The sequence below is a fragment of the Jaculus jaculus genome, chromosome X, assembly GCF_020740685.1.
Source record: "Jaculus jaculus isolate mJacJac1 chromosome X, mJacJac1.mat.Y.cur, whole genome shotgun sequence".
NCBI classification, from domain to species: domain Eukaryota; kingdom Metazoa; phylum Chordata; class Mammalia; order Rodentia; family Dipodidae; genus Jaculus; species Jaculus jaculus.
Window position 1 is genome coordinate 4140946 of NC_059125.1, and position 19055 is coordinate 4160000.

Genomic DNA, 19055 nt, shown 5'->3' on the forward strand with positions numbered 1-19055 from the left:
TGAAGCCCAAAAGAAGCTTGCTATTAAACACAAAAATCTGATCTACAGGATCATTTATTTGGTGGAAGAAAATTTCAATTAAAAATTATATAATGCAGGGAGCTGGAGTGACGGCATAGTGGTTAAGGCACTTACTTGCCTGTGAAGCCTAAGGACTCAAGTGCCCATGTAAGACAGATGCACAAGGTGGTGCATGCATCTGGAGTTTGTTTGAAGTGGCTTGAGGCCCTAGCATGCCCATACCATCTTTATCTGCCTCTTTCTCTTCTCTAGCAAATAAATCAATAAAATGTTTTAAAAAATATATAATGCAGCAAACTCGCCTTATTTAAACATGTTTGCTTTTATTTTTAGAAGGGCTAAAGTGTGGTCTATACTTCATGTTTTTCTTTAATGGTGCTAGGGGATCCAACCCATGGCCTCACACATGCTAGGCAAGCACTATGCCATTGATCTACAGTCCCAGCTTGGAGACAAAACAGAACATTTCACAGATTCTTAAGTAAGAGTGATGTTATGAGCAAAAATGTATCATTAAATGATGCGAATATTATGGAAACAAATAGGAGCTGATCTTGGTACTTGGTATGGGAGGTTACTTGGACAAGGTTAAGCTATTTCAAAATACTGACATTGCTATGACTCCTACCTCACAGCCAAGAGGATCGCAGTAAGCCTTTGCATGAATGCTGACAGAAGCCGAGGTCTCTTGTCATGTGAGGCATGGTTGCTGAGGACTACTCCCATGCTGGACTTCTCTTGGTCACAACTACCTGACATGTAGGTCAAACAGGATACACATATCTATGCACAATACTTAGCAGGAGAAGGGGCATACTGCAGTGGGTAAAGTGCTTGCCTTGCAGCATGAGGACCCAAGGATGATCCCCAGTACCGACAAAAAATGCCATGTGTGGGGCTTGAGAGATGGTTCAGTGGATAAAGCACACGCTCCTCAAACATAAGGACCTGAGTTCTCATCTCCAGAATGTAAAGAACAGCAGAGACTGTATTCTGGAGAAGGCATGATTCCAATCCCAGGATACATACAATGAGATGGGAGGCAGTCAGGAGAATCCCCTCATAAGCTTGTGGGCGAGCTAGCCTGGTGAAGAGAGTGATGAGCGAGATACCCTGACTCAAACAAAGGAGAAGGGAGGACACACTTGGAGGATATCCTCTGACTTCTACATGTGTGCCGTGGCATGTGCATACCCACACTCTGACATACACACTCTGACACACACACACACACACACTCTTTTTTTTAAATTCCAGGCATGTCAGTGTGCATCCTGCTGGGGAGGCAGAGATGTGAAGATCCCTAGAATTCATGGCTAGCTTAACTTGGTGAACTCCAGGCCAGTGAGAGACTCTGTCTCAAAAAGAAGTGGCCAGTGTTCCAAAGCTGACACCTGAGATTGTCTTCTAACCTCACAGCATGGGTATGCACATGCACACCCCCCCACACAGCTGTGCCCACACACACAGGAACATACATACACACATACACAGAACAATTAAATAGCAGGCACCCACCTGAGCTCTTTGGAGCTGCCAACTAGGGCACAAATAATAACAATGATGTTGTAATAGCTAGTATTTGTTGAGATTCTATTTAATGTTTTGCAGTATCTCATTGTATGCTCATAAGAACTCTATGATGTAGGTACTAGTACTGCCTCCACTTAAAGGCAAGGAAAGCAAGGCACAGGGAAGCTATTAATAAGTATAGGTATTGTCAAGTAAAATCAAGATTTAAGTAATTAAGTCAGGATTCCATTTGGACCATCTGACTCCAGATCCTGGGTTTTCAACCACTTCATAGGATCTGTGGATCTCTAGTGACTTCTTTTTTTGAGGTAGGGTTTCACTCTAGTCCAGGCTGACCTGGAATTCACTATGTAGTCTCAGGCTGGCCTTGAACTCTCGGTGATCCTCCTACCTACCAAGTGCTGGATTAAAGGCGTGCGCCATCATGCCCAGCTTCTAGTGACGTTTTTGAATGAATGTGTCATTTTCAAATCAAATCACTTATCACCTGCTGGAAGACAGGACAGACAGTGGCACATGAATTGGTGTGAGCTTTTAGAAAGTATATGCTATGCTAGCATGGTAGCTCGTACCTATAATCCCAGCCCTTGGGATGTGGACACAAGAGGATCAGGAGTTCAAGGTCATCCTTATATACACAATGAGTTCAAGACCAGCTGAGGCTACATGAGACCCTCATCTCCCCCCCATAAAAAAGCCCATGTACTCTATTCAGCATTTATTTATTATTTAAAGCAGGGTTTCATATAGTTTAGGTTGGCTTCAAACTTACTTTGTAGCTGAGGATAGCCTTAAATCCTTATCTGTCCACTTCCTCCAAGTGATGAGATTATGGACATGCATCAGCACCCCTAATTGATAAAGTTTTAATAATAGTTGAAATCATGGGCTTGCTTCTATGCCTTTTTAAATTTATTTACTTTATTTATTTGAGAGACAGAGATATATAGAGAGAGAGGCAGATAGAGTGAGAGAGAATGGGTGCTCCAATACCTTCAGCCGCTGCAATGCGCCACCTTGTGCATCTGGCTTATGTGGGTCCTGGGGAATTGAGGCTGGGTCCTTCGGCTTTGCAGGAAAGTGCTTTAACTGCAAAGCCATTTCACCAGCTGCATTTCTATGCCTTTTAAGAAGATGAGTCAAGAATTGGTTTATACAATCCCTTTAAGAATGCAAAGCTCCACGATTTTCCTTCTACTCTTTGTTTAGAAAGATAAACTGCAGGACAATTCACATATAAAGTACCACAAAAATTTGTTTCCCCCTTATTCACCATGACACAGTTGATCTTATAAAACAGTTGTTGATAAATGCTGGCCTATATACACGTGGAAATACATATAATCTAGCAGAGTTCTGTGGAAGTAACAGAACTCCTATGGCCCACAGAGCCCCCAATATTTACTATCTGACCTTTTACCAAAAAGAGTTTGCTAACACCTGCTCTGAAACAAGAAGGAACTTTCTGGAACTGATCCCCCTTTGTGTGTGGCAGTGAATGTGCCACGTTGGCATGTCTTCCCACACTCCTCATATCATCAAGTGTGCATCGAACAAGTGACAACACTCAAGTGTGAAAGAAACCAAGTTTTTCACAATGCCGTAAGGGGAAAAGAACTTTATAAATCAAAAAAAAAAATTAAGTTAACAGGATTTGCTTTGCTTTACATTAATTTTTTCCCTTTAAGCTGATTACAACTTCAAAGGCCCATTGCCCCTCATCTGAATTCGAGTGCATTCTTTTTTACAAAGAAAGAATTAAAACGGAGCTGCTTGCTGTTCAAAGGCAAGAAGGACCACAGTGCTCAAGATTGGGAAGGCCTGGCAGTCACATCAGTCAGTGCAAAATCTGCATTTTATTAAAGACATTTGGGAAGATCCATTTAAAAATACATTGTGCTCAGTAAAAATTAACCATTTCATGCGGATAATGAAGGTTACCACGGAGTAGATATTTGTATCATATTTACAGCAACAATAGAAATTGTACAGAAGTTTAGAATGGAATACATGCCAGAAAAAACTTGATAAGATGTACCAACACATGATACAAAGAGTTATAGAAACACTTTTTCAAATGGTTCATAATTAGCTTGTGAGGAATTTAAGTATTCAACACTTTAAATTCAGTTTGGATTCAAAAATTAAAAAGTTTAACAACCACATCACACCCTTGCCACAGTAAAAAGTATGGTTACACTTTACATAATGGGTTATAAAGTCTGTGCAATTAAGAATTTCTACTGATTCTTCACCTACCACATACTGGATGTCACATCCCTCTGGCTTATCCCTATTTTTAAGAAAGAACAGGGCCTTTATGTCACCCTGCTCTGTGTCTTCCCAGAAACCACCTTCAAACTTACTAAAGATTGAAGACGCTCTGAATAGCTGTTTAAGTATATACAGAATAACTACCTGAATTCAGAATGGCACAAAGCAACTCTTGGAGATAGGAATCTGGGGCAACTCTTTTGTTTGGCTTAATTCTATCTGTTCGTCAATGCAAGTTTATAGTGATAATTTACTTCGTTCCATCGCCTCATCACCCAACCCCCACCCCCACCCTCACCCCAGCCTGACTCAATCAGTGACCAAAGAGTAAACAAGGAGAAGGAGAGACTGGCAACTCAAACCAATTGTTTATCCCTAGAGAAAATGGATTTTCTGCGAGCTTTACTTTCCAGTTTGGAAAATCGAAGCCAGTGTGGAGAACATACACATTCTCCCAGAGGAAAGGCATCATTTTCCTCATGAAACTCTACTGAGTTTAGCTGGAGCTTTTGATGATTCTGGCAATAAACACTTTAGTCCCCCCAACAGGGACAAAAGTCAAGGCATCTACCTTTTTGATTCCTGGGTTTCTTCTGATTAGACCTGAAGCAGAGCAGTAGGACAAGCTTGTCTATGCCTGAAATGAATCACCTCAGTCTCCTGGGACGTGAAGTGCCCCACCAAAGGAAGTCCTGAGGGATTCTCAGCAGTCTGCCATTTTGGACGGGACATGGGGACAGGAAGGACAGATAAGGCCTCTTTCTCCCTGATACTCTGCCTGGGAAGAGCAGCGAACAAGGCAACTTCTAATCGGCATACAACACGAAGACCAATTTCCGATTCCCAAGGAGGACCAAATAGGACTGGAGGATCAAAGGGGATGCAGAGAGTTTACCCTGGTGGGAAATGAGGGGCCTTAGAAGTGAACCAAGTTCACTTGCACACTTCTGCTGGCCCTACAAAACCACCCTGTGGACTGTGACTTTTTTATTTTTTGGCAAAACAAAGAGAACACTCCCTTAAATGTGGGAGCAAACAACTGATGAATGAGGAATGCAAGGCAAACCAAGATCATATCTGAAAGCCAACATTAAAGATATAGAAAGGCGGATCAGTGCCTGGGGAGGAGAAAGGTGGAGTAGGAACCAGGAAAAGTGCTGATGACTTACTAAAGCAATGTGGGAAACAACCCATGGAAGTAACTGGCTTGCACACAAGTCTATCATCCTGTAGAATACATTCAGTTAAAAAAAAAAAAAAAAAAAAAGGAAAAGCATGGGCCAGTAGGCCCCGAGTTTCCTAGCCACCTAGCCTCTCCCACATCATGTGTATACAGACAGGTGAAGAATTTCATTTCCTTGCATGGCTCCTTACTCATGGTTTCCAAGACAGATTTTTTTTTTCTTTAAATAAATTGAACTAGAACTCAAGATATTCTATAACTTGGCTGGTCAAGAGGCACAGGATGAAACCATAACTGCTTACAAGTCTGCTTTTTGTGTATGTTTTTTCTGGTCGACTGGCCTTTGAAAATTCTGCAAGAACCTTCTTGGAAGATTCTCATGGGAGTTAGTGACAAGACGTTAATAATATCTGCACTGTCTTTTTGCAGACACTCTCAAAGAAACCAGGACTATTACTTCTTAGACTATAAATCAGGTTTCTCTATCTATTATACACTTTATTAGTGAGGAGCCAAAGGAGGCAAGGAAATATCCCACTATTTTCAGACTTGGAATAGTGAAACATATCACATTCCCAGTTTGCAGAAGCATAACTTGTGGATCTTAGTACCAACATGGTAGAGTTCAATAGCCCACTCTAATGCACGAGGCAACAAGCTTCTAGATACAAAAGCAATGCTCTCCAGAATACAGGTTCTGAGCATGAAAGAATATGCAGATTTACTGAGTCCTAGCTGAGCTCTAGCTGTGACTTCAGATGAACTTACTGCCTTTGCTAAGAGACCTGTCACCAACCAGGATCTAGATGAACAGAATGGACAGAACCTTCTACACACTGCAAAAGTAATCCTTTGGATTTTGGTGGGGAAATTGTACACATATGAGTCATTCTTAATACATGGCTAGAAAATAAAATAAATGGCTTTTTTCCTTATTTACTCTAAAGACTAATTTAAGAAGTGAGGATACTATGATATCAACTAAGAGGTACTGGATGGGAAAATGGGAAAGCGTTTCCTAGTGTAGTCCACTAATTTTCAGATTAGGAACATGCTAAACTGGTTAACTCTACAACCACGACATACTTCATAATACACAGTGTGACTAGAGACTGTTCAGCATAGCTCTGATTAGAATTAAAGTATACAACTGCACATGGAGGGTCTTAAAGTGTGTTTAACCAAAGCATATAGCACAAATACTTCTAGAACAGCCACATCACAACCATCAATAGAATTTTTTGCTTCTAGTTGGTCTGCCATATGCTAATATTTGTAAAGAGCCATTAAATGACTTGAATAATTAAAAAAAAAGACATTTTCTCTTGGTAGACACAGCTAAAAGCCATGGATGCCTGTGAACAGTTGGTAAAAAATCATGCCAATCTGCCAGGCTGTTGCTTGCTTCTAAATATAAGCCTCATGGCTCTATGGAAGATTTTCTAAGGATGCTAACCTAGAATTTAAGAACTCAATCACATGTAAAGCATCTCTGGTTTCCACCTAAAATATGCACCTTTTAGCAGGCCGAAGACAATGGAAATGAACATTGGAATTGCAATGATTCCAGAGCAGTGGTCGAAAATTCTTAAAGAAAATGTGATGCCGGAGAATTCACTCCTGCAGGTCTATAGCCTACAAAGACGGAGGCCAGAGGCAAGCTCTGCAGAGTGGTAGGCCTGGGATAGTCTCACACAGGCTTCTCAACTCAGTACTAGTTTGGGGCTGGAATACTGTGTTGGGGGAGGCTATCCTATGTATTGTAGGATGTTCAGCAGCATCCCTGGCCTCTACTAACTAGATGCTGATAGCAGGCCCCCCACCCCGCCCCATGACAATCAAGTGTCTCCAGACATCGCCAAATGGGCCCTAGTGGACAAAAATCACCCTTGGCTTAGAAATGTTGCTGTAGAGACAGCACACTGAGTCTTTTGGCATGGAAAGCTCTCTTCTACCTTGGGCTCTGAAGACAGGCCTAAACTTCAGTCAAGACTGAACAAGGCTCAGTTAAAGTTTACTCAGAACTTTAGAGAAGAAAAACAGGATAGTGGAGAAATAGCAAAGCCAAAGTTCTTTTCAAAAGACCAGTGATAATTTCATAGAACAAAGTAATTCATAAGACTTCACTCAGCCGCTGTGTCCATTAGGACAATAAGACAGTAGAACATGGATGTCATAAATTCCCCTTTCTAAAGAAATGCAATTTTTTGTGACTTTAAGTCAAAGACCTTCCTGTCATGGATACTATCTTTGTAAGGCCAATAATTCAGCCACCAGAAGGGAAAGCAACACTTAAAAGCTAAGAGAGCCCATTAGATCTGAGAGAAAATGTTACCATCCCCTTCTGTGAGAAGGGAGTAATTGCATGCTAGAAATGGGACTATAGGTTCACTTAGAGTTTACTGGAGATCAAGGAAAAGTCAGAACAGACAGTAGCTGAGAAGAGGCTAAAAGAGCTACCTCAGAAATACTACTTGAAAACATTGTAGTTATTTTCTGGCTCAAATCTGGGAATGTATTAATAAAAAGTAAGTATTTACTCTTCATTAGTTAGGTTTAGTTTGCTCTAGGCAGAAGGCAATTATTCTAGCCCTTCTTTGAAGAACCATCTCCAATATAAATGTTCTGCAAACATCTGAGATCCCAGTGTTAACAAATATGACAACATGGGAAACCAGCCCCTAGGTGGCGACTAGCCTCAAACGCCACACAGCATGGCAAAGGGACTGCGCAGTTCCTAAGCACACAGCACAGTGAGAAGTCTTTCCAGAGGGGAACAAAGTGTAGCTTCTGGTCTGCAAGGGGGAGATATAAGGTATAGATCTAGTATGAAAAGAAGATACATCTTTTTTAGAGTCATTATATCCAGGCAAAAACTGCTGAGGGTCTCCCTCATTTGGATAATCAAGCAGCTGCCTGAGAAAAGCCAAAATTCAGAGCTATCCAGACAGTACTGAACTGGAGACAGAAACGAGATAGAAAAAGAACTCAAGAGCATGCAAAACTACTGATCTGAATCATATTATTCCCATGATAGTACCCAGTTGAATTTCAGTTTAGTGCCTATTACACTTATTAAAATTAAATAAAAAGCACCTTAAAATGACCTCTATATATAATCAATACACATTATATCATTATAGTATTTATATAAAACTGCAATATGCACACAATTTAAGCTTCAAAGAATCTAAGACCTTTATCTTTATAATCTTCATAATCATCAGTGCTATAATTCTCAAAATCTTGGGGAAGGGTTAACACTAACAGCATATTTCAGTGATAGCTGACTTCATTTGGGGACTGACGCTCTCAGAATTCTAGAACAAGTTATAAATACTGAGAAATAATCTCTCTGAGGGGTGGGAGGGATCTCTAAAAATCTTATTGCTAAGAGACTACTTTCAAAAAATCTGACTACTGATAGATGATGATGTCGAGGTGATTTTTGTCAAGGATGGCCCAGAGACATGGGGTATAACATTTGTTGGCCAAAGGCCTTGATGATACTTGAGAGTAACTTGGGAGTTGGAAGTGATCAAATGAGGGAAAGATAGGACCTGTTCAGATGGAGGGGTGTGCGTATATATACAGGTGTGCATGATGACCTTATTATAAATGGACAGTCCCAGGAAGAAAAACAAAAGATATAGCAATTTTTCTACATCTGGAATTGCTTCAGGAGCCTTTTAAATATATCAGAAAGAGCCATAACAAAAAAAGAGCATTTATAAGTAGAAATGCCACACATATATCTCATACCCCAACCGGAGCCAAGAGTCTCCAGGAGGGTGGACAGCATTCAGGAGCATAGAGCTGGTTTGCAAGATCCACAGACAGGTGCCTCTTACAACCTCACAATGAGGAATGTCTGCTGGCAAATCTTTGGTCAACACTCTAACACTAATGCTAAGTGGAAGAGCACATTCTCTCTGCAAAGATCCAAGAGCAACACTTCTGTCTAGTCTCTCATGTGCGAGTTAATGTCCCTGGACACAAATGAGAGCCAAGTGTGTGAGGACAGAAGTGAGGCCTGTTAGGATCCTCACTGGCCTATTCAACCTTCTTCCCCTGTGGGTCTGGAAAGAGACACTGCATTTGTCTACTACCAAGGATCATGTCTAGAGGCTACTTCTGGGGCTGAAATGTGGAGCACAGTTCATACTGTTACAGTCACATGTAGCCACAATTCAACTCCCTTTATTAGAAGTATAATACTCACTGCATATCACAAATGTATAAAAATATGGCAGATAGTGTCATAACGATACTTTCTTTAAATGAATATATTTATAAAACAGACAGTTATTTACCATATATATTTATATATAGAATAAAATACTCCTGATGCAATATATAAATGTTACTGTTTAGTTTTTATAGAAACTACTATAGCTGTCCCACTGCTTCACAATGTTCCAAACAGCTCAAAATAACTTTACATTATAACATAAAAGTTATGATAACAGTACAATATTAATTATAAATAAATGTTACAAATCCTATCAAATATGGAAGCTTAGAAAACAATTTAAGACATACAGTTCATCTGCTAACCCTTCAAAGGGATACTCTTGGATTACAATAAACTCCACATTTAATCTAGGCAGAAAAAAATATGTGGTAAGGGCATCGGTCAACATGAATTTTTCTATCCCTTGCAACCAGGACAGGTCCTGGCTTTCCCAAGTTCCACAGAGATTGCACTAAAGCTGGAATGTAAGGGGGACAAACTGACAAGAATTTCTTCTTCCTCAATGGCACACTCTATCTGTTCTCACACAAGACCTGTGGGGAGTGGCGATCCCTAAGGAACTCCCGTGGCTCTAAGATCCCTGACTAGCATTTGTGGCTGTGCAGAGCCAGGTGGCCCCACACATACAATATTGCACACACTTTCATAAAGCTGAAAATACTGGCTTAACACCCTGGCCCAGCCCATTCCCAAGCCCACCCCATGCCCTCCCCTCCCAACTGGCTTGTCTCCCCTCCCCCCACCCAGCACATATTACAAGGCTGTCTCTTTTAAATCGTTCAGATTTGGCATTCGTGAGCGATTTGTTCTGTTATAAGGGTGCCCATTTGGCCCACTCTTGGCACCCAGCTGTTCAGAGTAGGAAGGTCCCTCTGTGGCACTCCTGGTCACAGAGGACACATGCCAACCAGGATCCATCTGACCTGGCAGCTGAAGGGCTGGCCTGCCCTTTGGTGTAGACTCTTGCCGGATGTTGCTGCTCCCACCAGAGGCCTGGCTCAAGGGGTGAATCCGAATTTCAGAGAAGGAATTTTTGGTTTGTTGAGCTGTTAAGGGCTGGAAGCGGGGATCTGTGGAAGCCGGGTGATTGGATGATGAAGACAGATGTAACAGCTTGCGCAGTGATTTTAACGGCTGGCTCTGAAAGAAAGGTAAGGATATGCCTAAGATTTAACTGAGAGTAGACCAGGGAGCTGGAAAGACATGGAGCTCAGGTACAAGATGATGAAGTGGAGCCAAGAAGGGCCACATGGAGCTGGAAGGGCTAGTCCAGCTCTATCCATCCTCTGGGTTTCTTCACAAAGGTTTAGTCAGTACCTGTTAAATGAAAGCCTAGGAATCTAGACAAGAAAACTAAGTCTCTAAGGATGCTGTGCAAAGGCCCAGGCTCCTTTAGTTTGGCTGCACCCTATCTTTACCATGGTTCTCATATGCTTCTCCCTTTGCAGAATTCCTAAAAGTGCCACTGAATGCTTCCACTTATATTTTACTGGTATTATGATTAATCTTAATTGAAACCAGCCTGGGCTACAGAATGAGCTCCAGGTCAGCCTGGGAGACAGTGAGATCCTGCCTCAAAAAAACAAACAAAAAGGCAAACTAAGCCAAGGAAAAGCAAAGCACAGAGAAGCAAGTAAAACTCCTATAGAAACTGCTAATTCACTCACAGGAGGGCCTCAAGCCCCAGCTGACTATGTACCTATTTGCAGAATGGTTGCTGTCCACAGACTCCAAAAGGAGCTTCACTATGATGTGAAGGCAGACTCTGGCTAGGGCCTACCTCTCACTGGCCAGCTACTTGCAGGCAACTGCTGAGCTTCAAGCCCCACAATGGTATAAGGCAGCTTTTTCTCCTTGAATTTTATCTCCAACATGAGGTTTACTATCATCAGAAGAGGCATGGAGTTACAGACCTGTATTCCAAGCTATTTGGGAGGGTAGGCAAGAGCAACATAAGTTTGAGGCTAGCTTGGGCAAATTAGCAAAACTCTGTCTCCAAATAAAGTAAAAAAATGAGGTGGGAATGTGGCTCAGTGGTGGAATACTTGCTTATTTTCATAAGAACCAGGGTTCAAGCCCTAACACCATTTTTTTCAAATGAATAAGGTGCCAACAGCCAAAATAAATGGCTTAAGAGTCAACTGAAAGAGAAATAGCTTCCAGGGACCGCCCGCCCAACCACTCCAAAGTTTTTAAAAAGAAGGAGATGCTTATGAGGCCCCATCCCTCCCTGAGGCTCTATAGGCGGTGAATGGTTACTGGGGAAGGAAGATTCATTTTTCTTCACTGGTATAGTCACTGATAAACTGCCCATATTTCAGTAAATGATACCTCATTGATTCTCATGCAAGCAACCCTAATTAAACCCAATGGGTCACACAAGACATTAAAGTATGAGGGTAACTAAATGGGAAGAAAAAGGAGTTCAGCGGGGGAGGGAGGTTAGTAAGAGAGGGTAATGAGGGGTGAATATGATCAAAATGTGTCATAATGAAATGAATTATATATAAATAATATGTAATAATTAAAAAAGAAAGCTGTGTATTCCCTACAGGTGATGGGAGTATTCTCTGCCTCCCTCCTTCCCTTCTCTCCTCCAAAGCTGGCCTGAATGGCTCTATATAGCCCAAGATGACCTCAAATTCTTTTTTTTTTTTTTATTTATTTGAGAGTGACAGACACAGAGAGAAAGACAGGTAGAGGGAGAGAGAGAGAATGGGCATGCCAGGGCTTCCAGGCTCTGCAAATGAACTCCAGACACGTGCGCCCCCTTGTGCATCTGGCTAACGTGGGACCTGGGGAACCGAGCCTCGAACCAGGGTCCTTAGGCTTCACAGGCAGGTGCTTAACCGCTAAGCCATCTCTCCAGCCCGACCTCACATTCTTGATCCACTTGCATTTGATTTCTAAGTGCTAGGATTACCACCATGCCCAAATTGTTCTTTTAAATTAAATTGGTATGATAATATAATGGGGTTCCTGGTTATTTTTATAGCTCTGATCACCTGAAACTCTCAAAAAGTTATGATAATCCAGAATCAACCAGAGATGTGAAGTTACCTGAAAAGAACTTCTTAGCATCAGACTCTCAAAGCCTAAGTGCTCCTAGTCTGGATTAAACATTCAATTAACTTGGACATCTGGATCTCTATAATTCCTCTATCCCCCAAGTCTCATTATGTTAGAAGCAAAAAATCTAAATGAGTTGGCAAAGAGAATGGCAATTTGGAGAACAACTATTTACAGCTCTAAGTAACAGCTTATAGTCCGAGTTAACTGCCTACATGTTGTGGTGCACATTTATAATCCTATCACTTGGCAGGCAGAAGCCAGAGGATTGTAAATTTGATGTTAGCTTGGACTGCATATCAAGTTCCAGGTCAATCTTGTCTAAATAGTCAGACCTTTTAAAGCACCACCAACAACAACAACAACAAAAGTCACAGAGTAAATATAATCATTAGAATGCATACCCTCTGCTTCTAAATCCCAGAACTCTGAGGTATGACTAAAATAAACAGAGTAGAGTACATTACTATGTTCATTATGTGATAGTGCAAAGATATAATACAGAAACATTTCTAATCAAAATAGTAATTTAAAGGAAGCAAACCTTAGCTATTTAAAAAACTCATTAAGCTTCTCCTTATTATAGCACACAGATAAATGTGACTACACAATACTAATATGCAGTTCCTAATAGGCAAAAGCTAATATGAATTTTAGAAGTTGACATATTATTTCAAGAAAGTTTATCTTATGCATCTTTCAAGGCCCAATTCATATGTTTGTTGCCTTTCTTTGTGGTCTTTGAAGGTAGGGTCTTGCTCTAGGCCAGGCTGACCTGGAATTCACTCTGAAGTTTCACAGTGGCCTTGAACTCACAGTGATCCACCTACCTCAGCCTCCTAAATGCTGGGATTAAAGGCGTGTGCCACCACACCCAGCTATATGTTACCACTTTTAAGGAACTCTTTATCTTCCCGCCACCTGGTTCATCATCTCCAATAGTTTGGAGCATCCTTTACTTTAAAGATTTTATTTATTTATTTGAGAAGGGCAGGGAGGGGTAGAGAATGAGAATGGGCACACCAGGGCCTCTAGCCACTGCAAACGAACTCCAGATGCATGTGCCACCATTGTGCATGGCTTATATGGGACCTGGAGAATCGAATCTGGGTTCTTAGGCTTCACAGGCATGTGCCTTAACTGCTAAGCCATCTCCCCAGCCCTCGCGTCCCTTATTTTATACTAAGATTGTATGGATCTTCTTTTCCTCATGGGCTATGGAGTATTTATGAGTTGGGATTATTTCTTCTTCATCCTGTTCATCTATCTCTCTCCAGCATCCTCTGCAGCTAGTTGAGGGCTGGTGGAGGCTTACCTTTTCTTTTTTCCCAATGGGACAAAAAGCACTGAAGTAAGATCCATCCTAATTCCCAAGAAGCACCTATTAGTAAGGATACCCTTGGGTGGGGGGAGGCTTGTCTTGTCCCCCACCTTTCCTCCCTCACTAGGACACACTACAGCCTGAGAGAGTCTAGGCGTGGAGGCTCCACTCACTTGGGTCTGTAGTTCTGAGAGCTTCTCAGGGCGCCACTCCTTCGGTCTGCTGCTGCTAGAAGTGCTAGAAGAGTGAATGGCTTTCTGTAAGGTCAGAAGATCAGGGCCATCAGAGTTGGGCACCTAGAAGGGAAGATGAAGAGGAACTGAATAAGTATACCAATAGGCCTAATTAAGATGTACAACCACACCCAAGAGGAGAACCATACCAAAAAAAATAAAATAAAATAAAAGAACAAATAAAAACAAACCAGAACTCAAAAAAAGAAAGAAAGAAATCCAGGAAATAAAGAAACCAAACCTTCCCAATGTTCACAATGCAAGTGGTTCTATTCAATTCTGTTGCCCTCTTAATAATTTTCCCTGCATTAGGAAATGTTGGCAGATGTCATGCAGCTTGGTTAAAACCTCAACCCTTAAAGCATTCCCATGCTGTTAGTTTAAGTCGCTGTAAGAGAGCAGTTAAAGTGGGTTGTACCAGGAATTGCTGTCGTATCCTCATTCCGTATTGCAGTTAGGTTATGAACCAGTTCAATAAAACAAAACAAAACAAAAAACAATTTTTCATGCTGGAAAAAATGATCCAAACACTGTATTTGATGGTGCCAAAGAAGTCTGGGAGGCTTTCAAGGATATGAAGTGGGCAAGTATGGTTTGAATCATAGTCCCAAGCCACTGTCCGGGACATCTGATTCCACTTGGCAACTGCTGGAAATTTATTCCACAAATTATAAATGAATGCAAGTGGTCTAGTCAATGATTTTGGTGGATAAAGGAGAGTTATGCCAAATGCCAAGCAGAGACCATGGCTTTAAACTTAGTGACCAGCAAAAGCTAGAGTCAGACAAGGAAATAGCAAGTCACCAGTTAGTAGAAGCATTTTTTTTTTTTTTTCCTGGAGCCTGCTAGCTCACTTAATTTGGTCAATTTGGTCAATTCAAACTTGCTTTCAAAGACAAACTGCTAACCAAATGTTAACAAGCTTTGTGAGCCAAATGCAAAGACATTTGTTAACTATAAGTGTTAATCAAATTCTTTACAAGAATTAAAGGGATTTTTAAAAATCTTGTCTGTCAAAGACTGGAATAATTGGACAATCCAAATTAGTCATTCACTAGTTAATTTAACTGGCTTTATCTTTCAACATTCTTAACTAATTCAGAAAATTCAGATTGGCAAAAAATTATATCCCAGTGAATTTATGGAACTGGCTCAGGTACTTAACTAGCATAAAGAGAATATGACCCCATGAAAATAAGACATGCTGTTGTCATCAGTAAAACAAGTTTACTGGAGTAGTTTTCAGGACGACTATATGTAAAAATGGGTACCATGGGCGGAGTGACTACAGGAAGCTTTTTCAAAGAAGAACTATGCTTTAAATGATTCTTTGAATTAAAAAGAGGAAAGAGGGATTTCTTGATGCTTGGATTCTCCCCGTTGGTGGAATCTGTCTGCAATATAAGATACAAATAAACTATTTGCAAAAAAAAAATAATGAATAGGTGCTTTAATTGAAATTACTAGCCCTTGGTAGCCTTCAAATCATTAAATATTAATAGTCGTGGCAAGAATTTCTGTGCTGTGTGTCTAGAAAAGGTTTTTTTTTTTTTGCAATTTTTCTCCTGAACATGAAGAAGTTAGGGCAAGTATGAACTTCTTCTAAGCATATAACATGGTTATGACCAATTAATATTTCTATACCAGGAATGCCTGGAGACCTATAGACATTATGTTCACAAAACATTTAAGAATTTATTTATTATCAGAAATATGACTTATTATGAAGAATTGTGCTTAATGAGCTACTGGTGAACTTCAATCATTTCCTAATTGTTAGCAAGGACTTCAGTAACTAAGAGACTCTACCATACGATTTATTTGTCTGTTATGAAAGAAAACACTAAATTCTCTTAAACTTGGTCAGGCCACGAGCCAAAAACTAATACGTTAGAAGAAGACTACCAATATTGTGGGATACTAAAGTAAGTGAACTTAGACTACAATGTTAGAAGTATGTCCCTCATTGAAAATACCTGGTACAGTTCTGGTTTTCAAGCAAAGAAATACAAATTTAATCTTCAGTCTTGATGTTGAAGTATCATTGCAAGTTGATATACTAAATAGATATAATTACCAAGTTGGCAAAACCACCATATGCTCTGGGGACTTATGTAACTCTGTGTCACTGAAGCCAGATTCTCCAAGGTGGCTTCCAGGCTTGCTTGAGTCAAAGCCAGTTCTTTTTAAAAATTTATTTGGAGATAGGGTCTCACTCTAGCCGGAATGCCCTGGAACTTACTGTGATCCTCCTACCCCAGCTTCTTGAGTGCTGAGGCTGTAGGTATATGTCACTATACCTGGCTCAAAGCAGGCCCCTTTACAATACAATTCCTTCTTTTGGATACCTCAATTGTCAGAGAACTAGAATATATATAAAGGTATTAAGATTTTCTGTTTATGGGTATTAACACATCTATGTAAAATATCCCATGAGTGTTCCTATTCTTTTTAAATGCTTTTAATTGAAAATTTTCACACATGCATATATTTTGATCATAATCCCCTTCCATTATTTTCTCTTGTCCCCCACTCCACAGTTTTCCTGTTTTAATGACAGAAATCCCAGGGGAGAGTTTACTTGCATTGCTAAGGAGGTCAGAAAAAAAACTCATAAAAGCCCTACAGAGGCAGACCCAGTTTTAGTCCTTCCAATGCACTGGGTACCTTTGGACAGGTCACAGCTTGCTTGGCTTGGTTCCTAGACTAGTGAACTAGATTTAAGATCCACCTCCCTACTGAGCGTATACCTTTAATCTCAGCAGAGGCAGGAGGTTCACTGCGAGTTAGAGGCCAGCCTGGGACTACAGAGTTCCAGGTCAGCCTAGGCTAAAGGGAGATTCTATCTCAGGGAGAAAAAAAAAAAAAAAAAAGATCCACCCCAGCTTTAAAATGTCTCATTTGTACGTTCACTTGACATCAGATTTCAATTTTTTTGAATCTTATACAGAAACTTCAATCAGTTTGTTCCGTTTGTTTTACTTATGTTTCCTTTTACTGAATTTAAAAAAGTTTAAAAAATCACTTCAATTATTTTTTCATGCTCATTCAAAGACACAGTTAATCTAATGCCAGGCCTCGGAGCCTGAGGTCTGGCAGGGTATAGAGAGTGCTCTTTGGAACTCTGAATCTAGAGATTCCAAAGCCCTTCAATTTTTTCTCTTAATTAAAAAATTCAGAGGTATAAAAAGTGTTTGGTTTGGAGAGTTTACAGCATTATGGCCCATGAAAAGCTATTTTGCTGTTTAAATATCTAATAAAAAATAAATTTAAGTGAAAAGAATGTTAGAAAAATAGTAATTTTCCTATTTGCCTTAACCTATACTATTTAAATATCAAAGAAGTGAACTGAATTCTGAATAATAAAGTCAGTCAAAATGTATATACTTAGCCACAGTGAGGCAATGACTTTAGGTTTAATTTTGGTTCAAGGTAGATAGGCATTAACATCTAAATTTCTATAGGAGACACCTCCAATTTCCTTGATCTTTACTATTTTCTACCACTTAATCATATCACAAGGCTATAGACCTGTTATTAAGAACAAAAACCCCAAAGTAAAAGTCCAAAGCTTAATACTCATGATAATATGTTCTATAGACAATGTTAAAAGTTTATTTTTAGCATTTAAAATATTTTAAACTTCTCTAGGCTAAATCAGGCCTATTTTTCCATCCATTTTCAATCACACACATACCTTTCTTCCATAAATATGTATTGACTAAGAAGTATCTGACACACATATCAAAATTCTAGCACTATTTGTAATAGGGTGGGAAAGATTAAAAATGATCGTTTTCACAGTTTTCTCCAGCTCATTTGCTTTTTTTCTTCTTTCTTTCTTCCCTCCCTTCCTCCCTCCCTTCCTTCATTCCTTTCTGGTTTCTCTTACTAACTCAGGTTGACCTGGAATTCACTATGTAGTCTCAGGCTGGCCTCAAACTCACAGTGATACTAGCCTGGCTTCCAGGCCTCCTGAGTTCTGGGATTAAAGGCATGCACCACCATGCCTGGCTTTCTTTTCACAAATTTTTTGCTTTTTGTTTTTTGTTTTTTCGAAGTAGAGTCTCACTCTGGACCAGGCTGACCTAGAATTAACTATGTAGTCTCAGGGTGGCCTTGAACTCATGGCAATCCTCCTACCTGTGCCTTGCAAGTGCTGGGATTAAAGGTGTGTACCATCACTCCCAGCCTGTTTTCACAATTTTTATGCAATGAAATAATTAATTTTATAATGAAACAATAAACAAGTGAAAGAATGGTCTAGAAAAGTTAAGAGAAATCTTTGTAAGGCCCCAGGGCCACTTGGAACTCATTCTATAGTCTGGGCTGACCTAGAACTCATGTCAATCCACTTACCTCAGTTTCCTGAGTGCTGAGATTAAAGGCATGCACCACCATGCCATGCCTCACCTTGCTTCTTCAGCACTCACCCTGACTTGGGCTTATATTCTATGGTAGTGATTCAGTCCTTTCTGGGATTATAGGCATGAACTACTATGCTGGAATTTAGAGAGGCCTTTTTAAAAACACATTTGAGGGGGTTGGAGAGATTGCTTAGTGGGAAAGGCATTTGCCAGCAAAGCCAAAGGACCCAGGTTCGATTCCTTAGTATCCATGTAACACAGGATGCACAAGGTGGCACATGCGTCTGAAGTTTGTTTGCAGTGGCTAGAGGCCCTGGTGCACCCATTCTCTTCTCCCTCTCTGTCTTCTCTCTCTCAAATAAATAAATAAAATATTTTTAAAACACTTTTGACATTTCTCAAATATCTGTGAGACAAAGTTCCTTACTCTGGTATGTGATTTGCTATCATCATCTATCTCATCTTTACTTACCAAAGAGTTGTAATCCTAGTTTGTTTTTTGTTGTTGTTTTTGAGGTAGGGTCTTACTCTAGTCCAGATTGACCTAGAGCTCATTCTGTAGCCTCAGGCCAGCCTCAAACTCAAGATGATCCTCCTACCTCTGCCTCTCGAGTGCTGGGATTAAAGGGGAGTGCCACCAGGCCTGACTCCTGGAACTGCGATGGAAAGGGTCTCAGATGCACAGCAGAAATCAATAGCGGCCATTTGAATAGGCCATTTTGATTATGTAATTTTCTTCTTTAAATAAATGAAAGTAACTCTTGTATGAAGTAAAACTAAAACCCAGTGAAAGTGGCTA

The 19055-nt window shown here is 40.3% G+C and overlaps 1 protein-coding gene across 3 annotated transcripts in view; it reads right to left on the reverse strand.

Moving 5' to 3' along the window:
• Positions 1–10018: 10018 nt before the first annotated feature.
• The window catches only part of Cdkl5 (cyclin dependent kinase like 5), a 233979-nt gene continuing 224942 nt past the window's right edge, over positions 10019–19055 (reverse strand). For 2 of the 3 annotated variants that reach the window (XM_045140406.1, XM_045140407.1), the window contains 3 exons: positions 15161–15283; positions 13830–13952; positions 10019–10406 (listed from right to left, as the gene is read on the reverse strand). In XM_045140406.1, coding sequence (XP_044996341.1) covers positions 10020–10406; positions 13830–13952; positions 15161–15283 — 633 coding nt within the window. In that variant the 3' untranslated portion in view covers position 10019. The remainder of the gene's footprint in view (positions 10407–13829; positions 13953–15160; positions 15284–19055) is intronic. The other variant, XM_045140408.1, reaches the window with a different exon arrangement.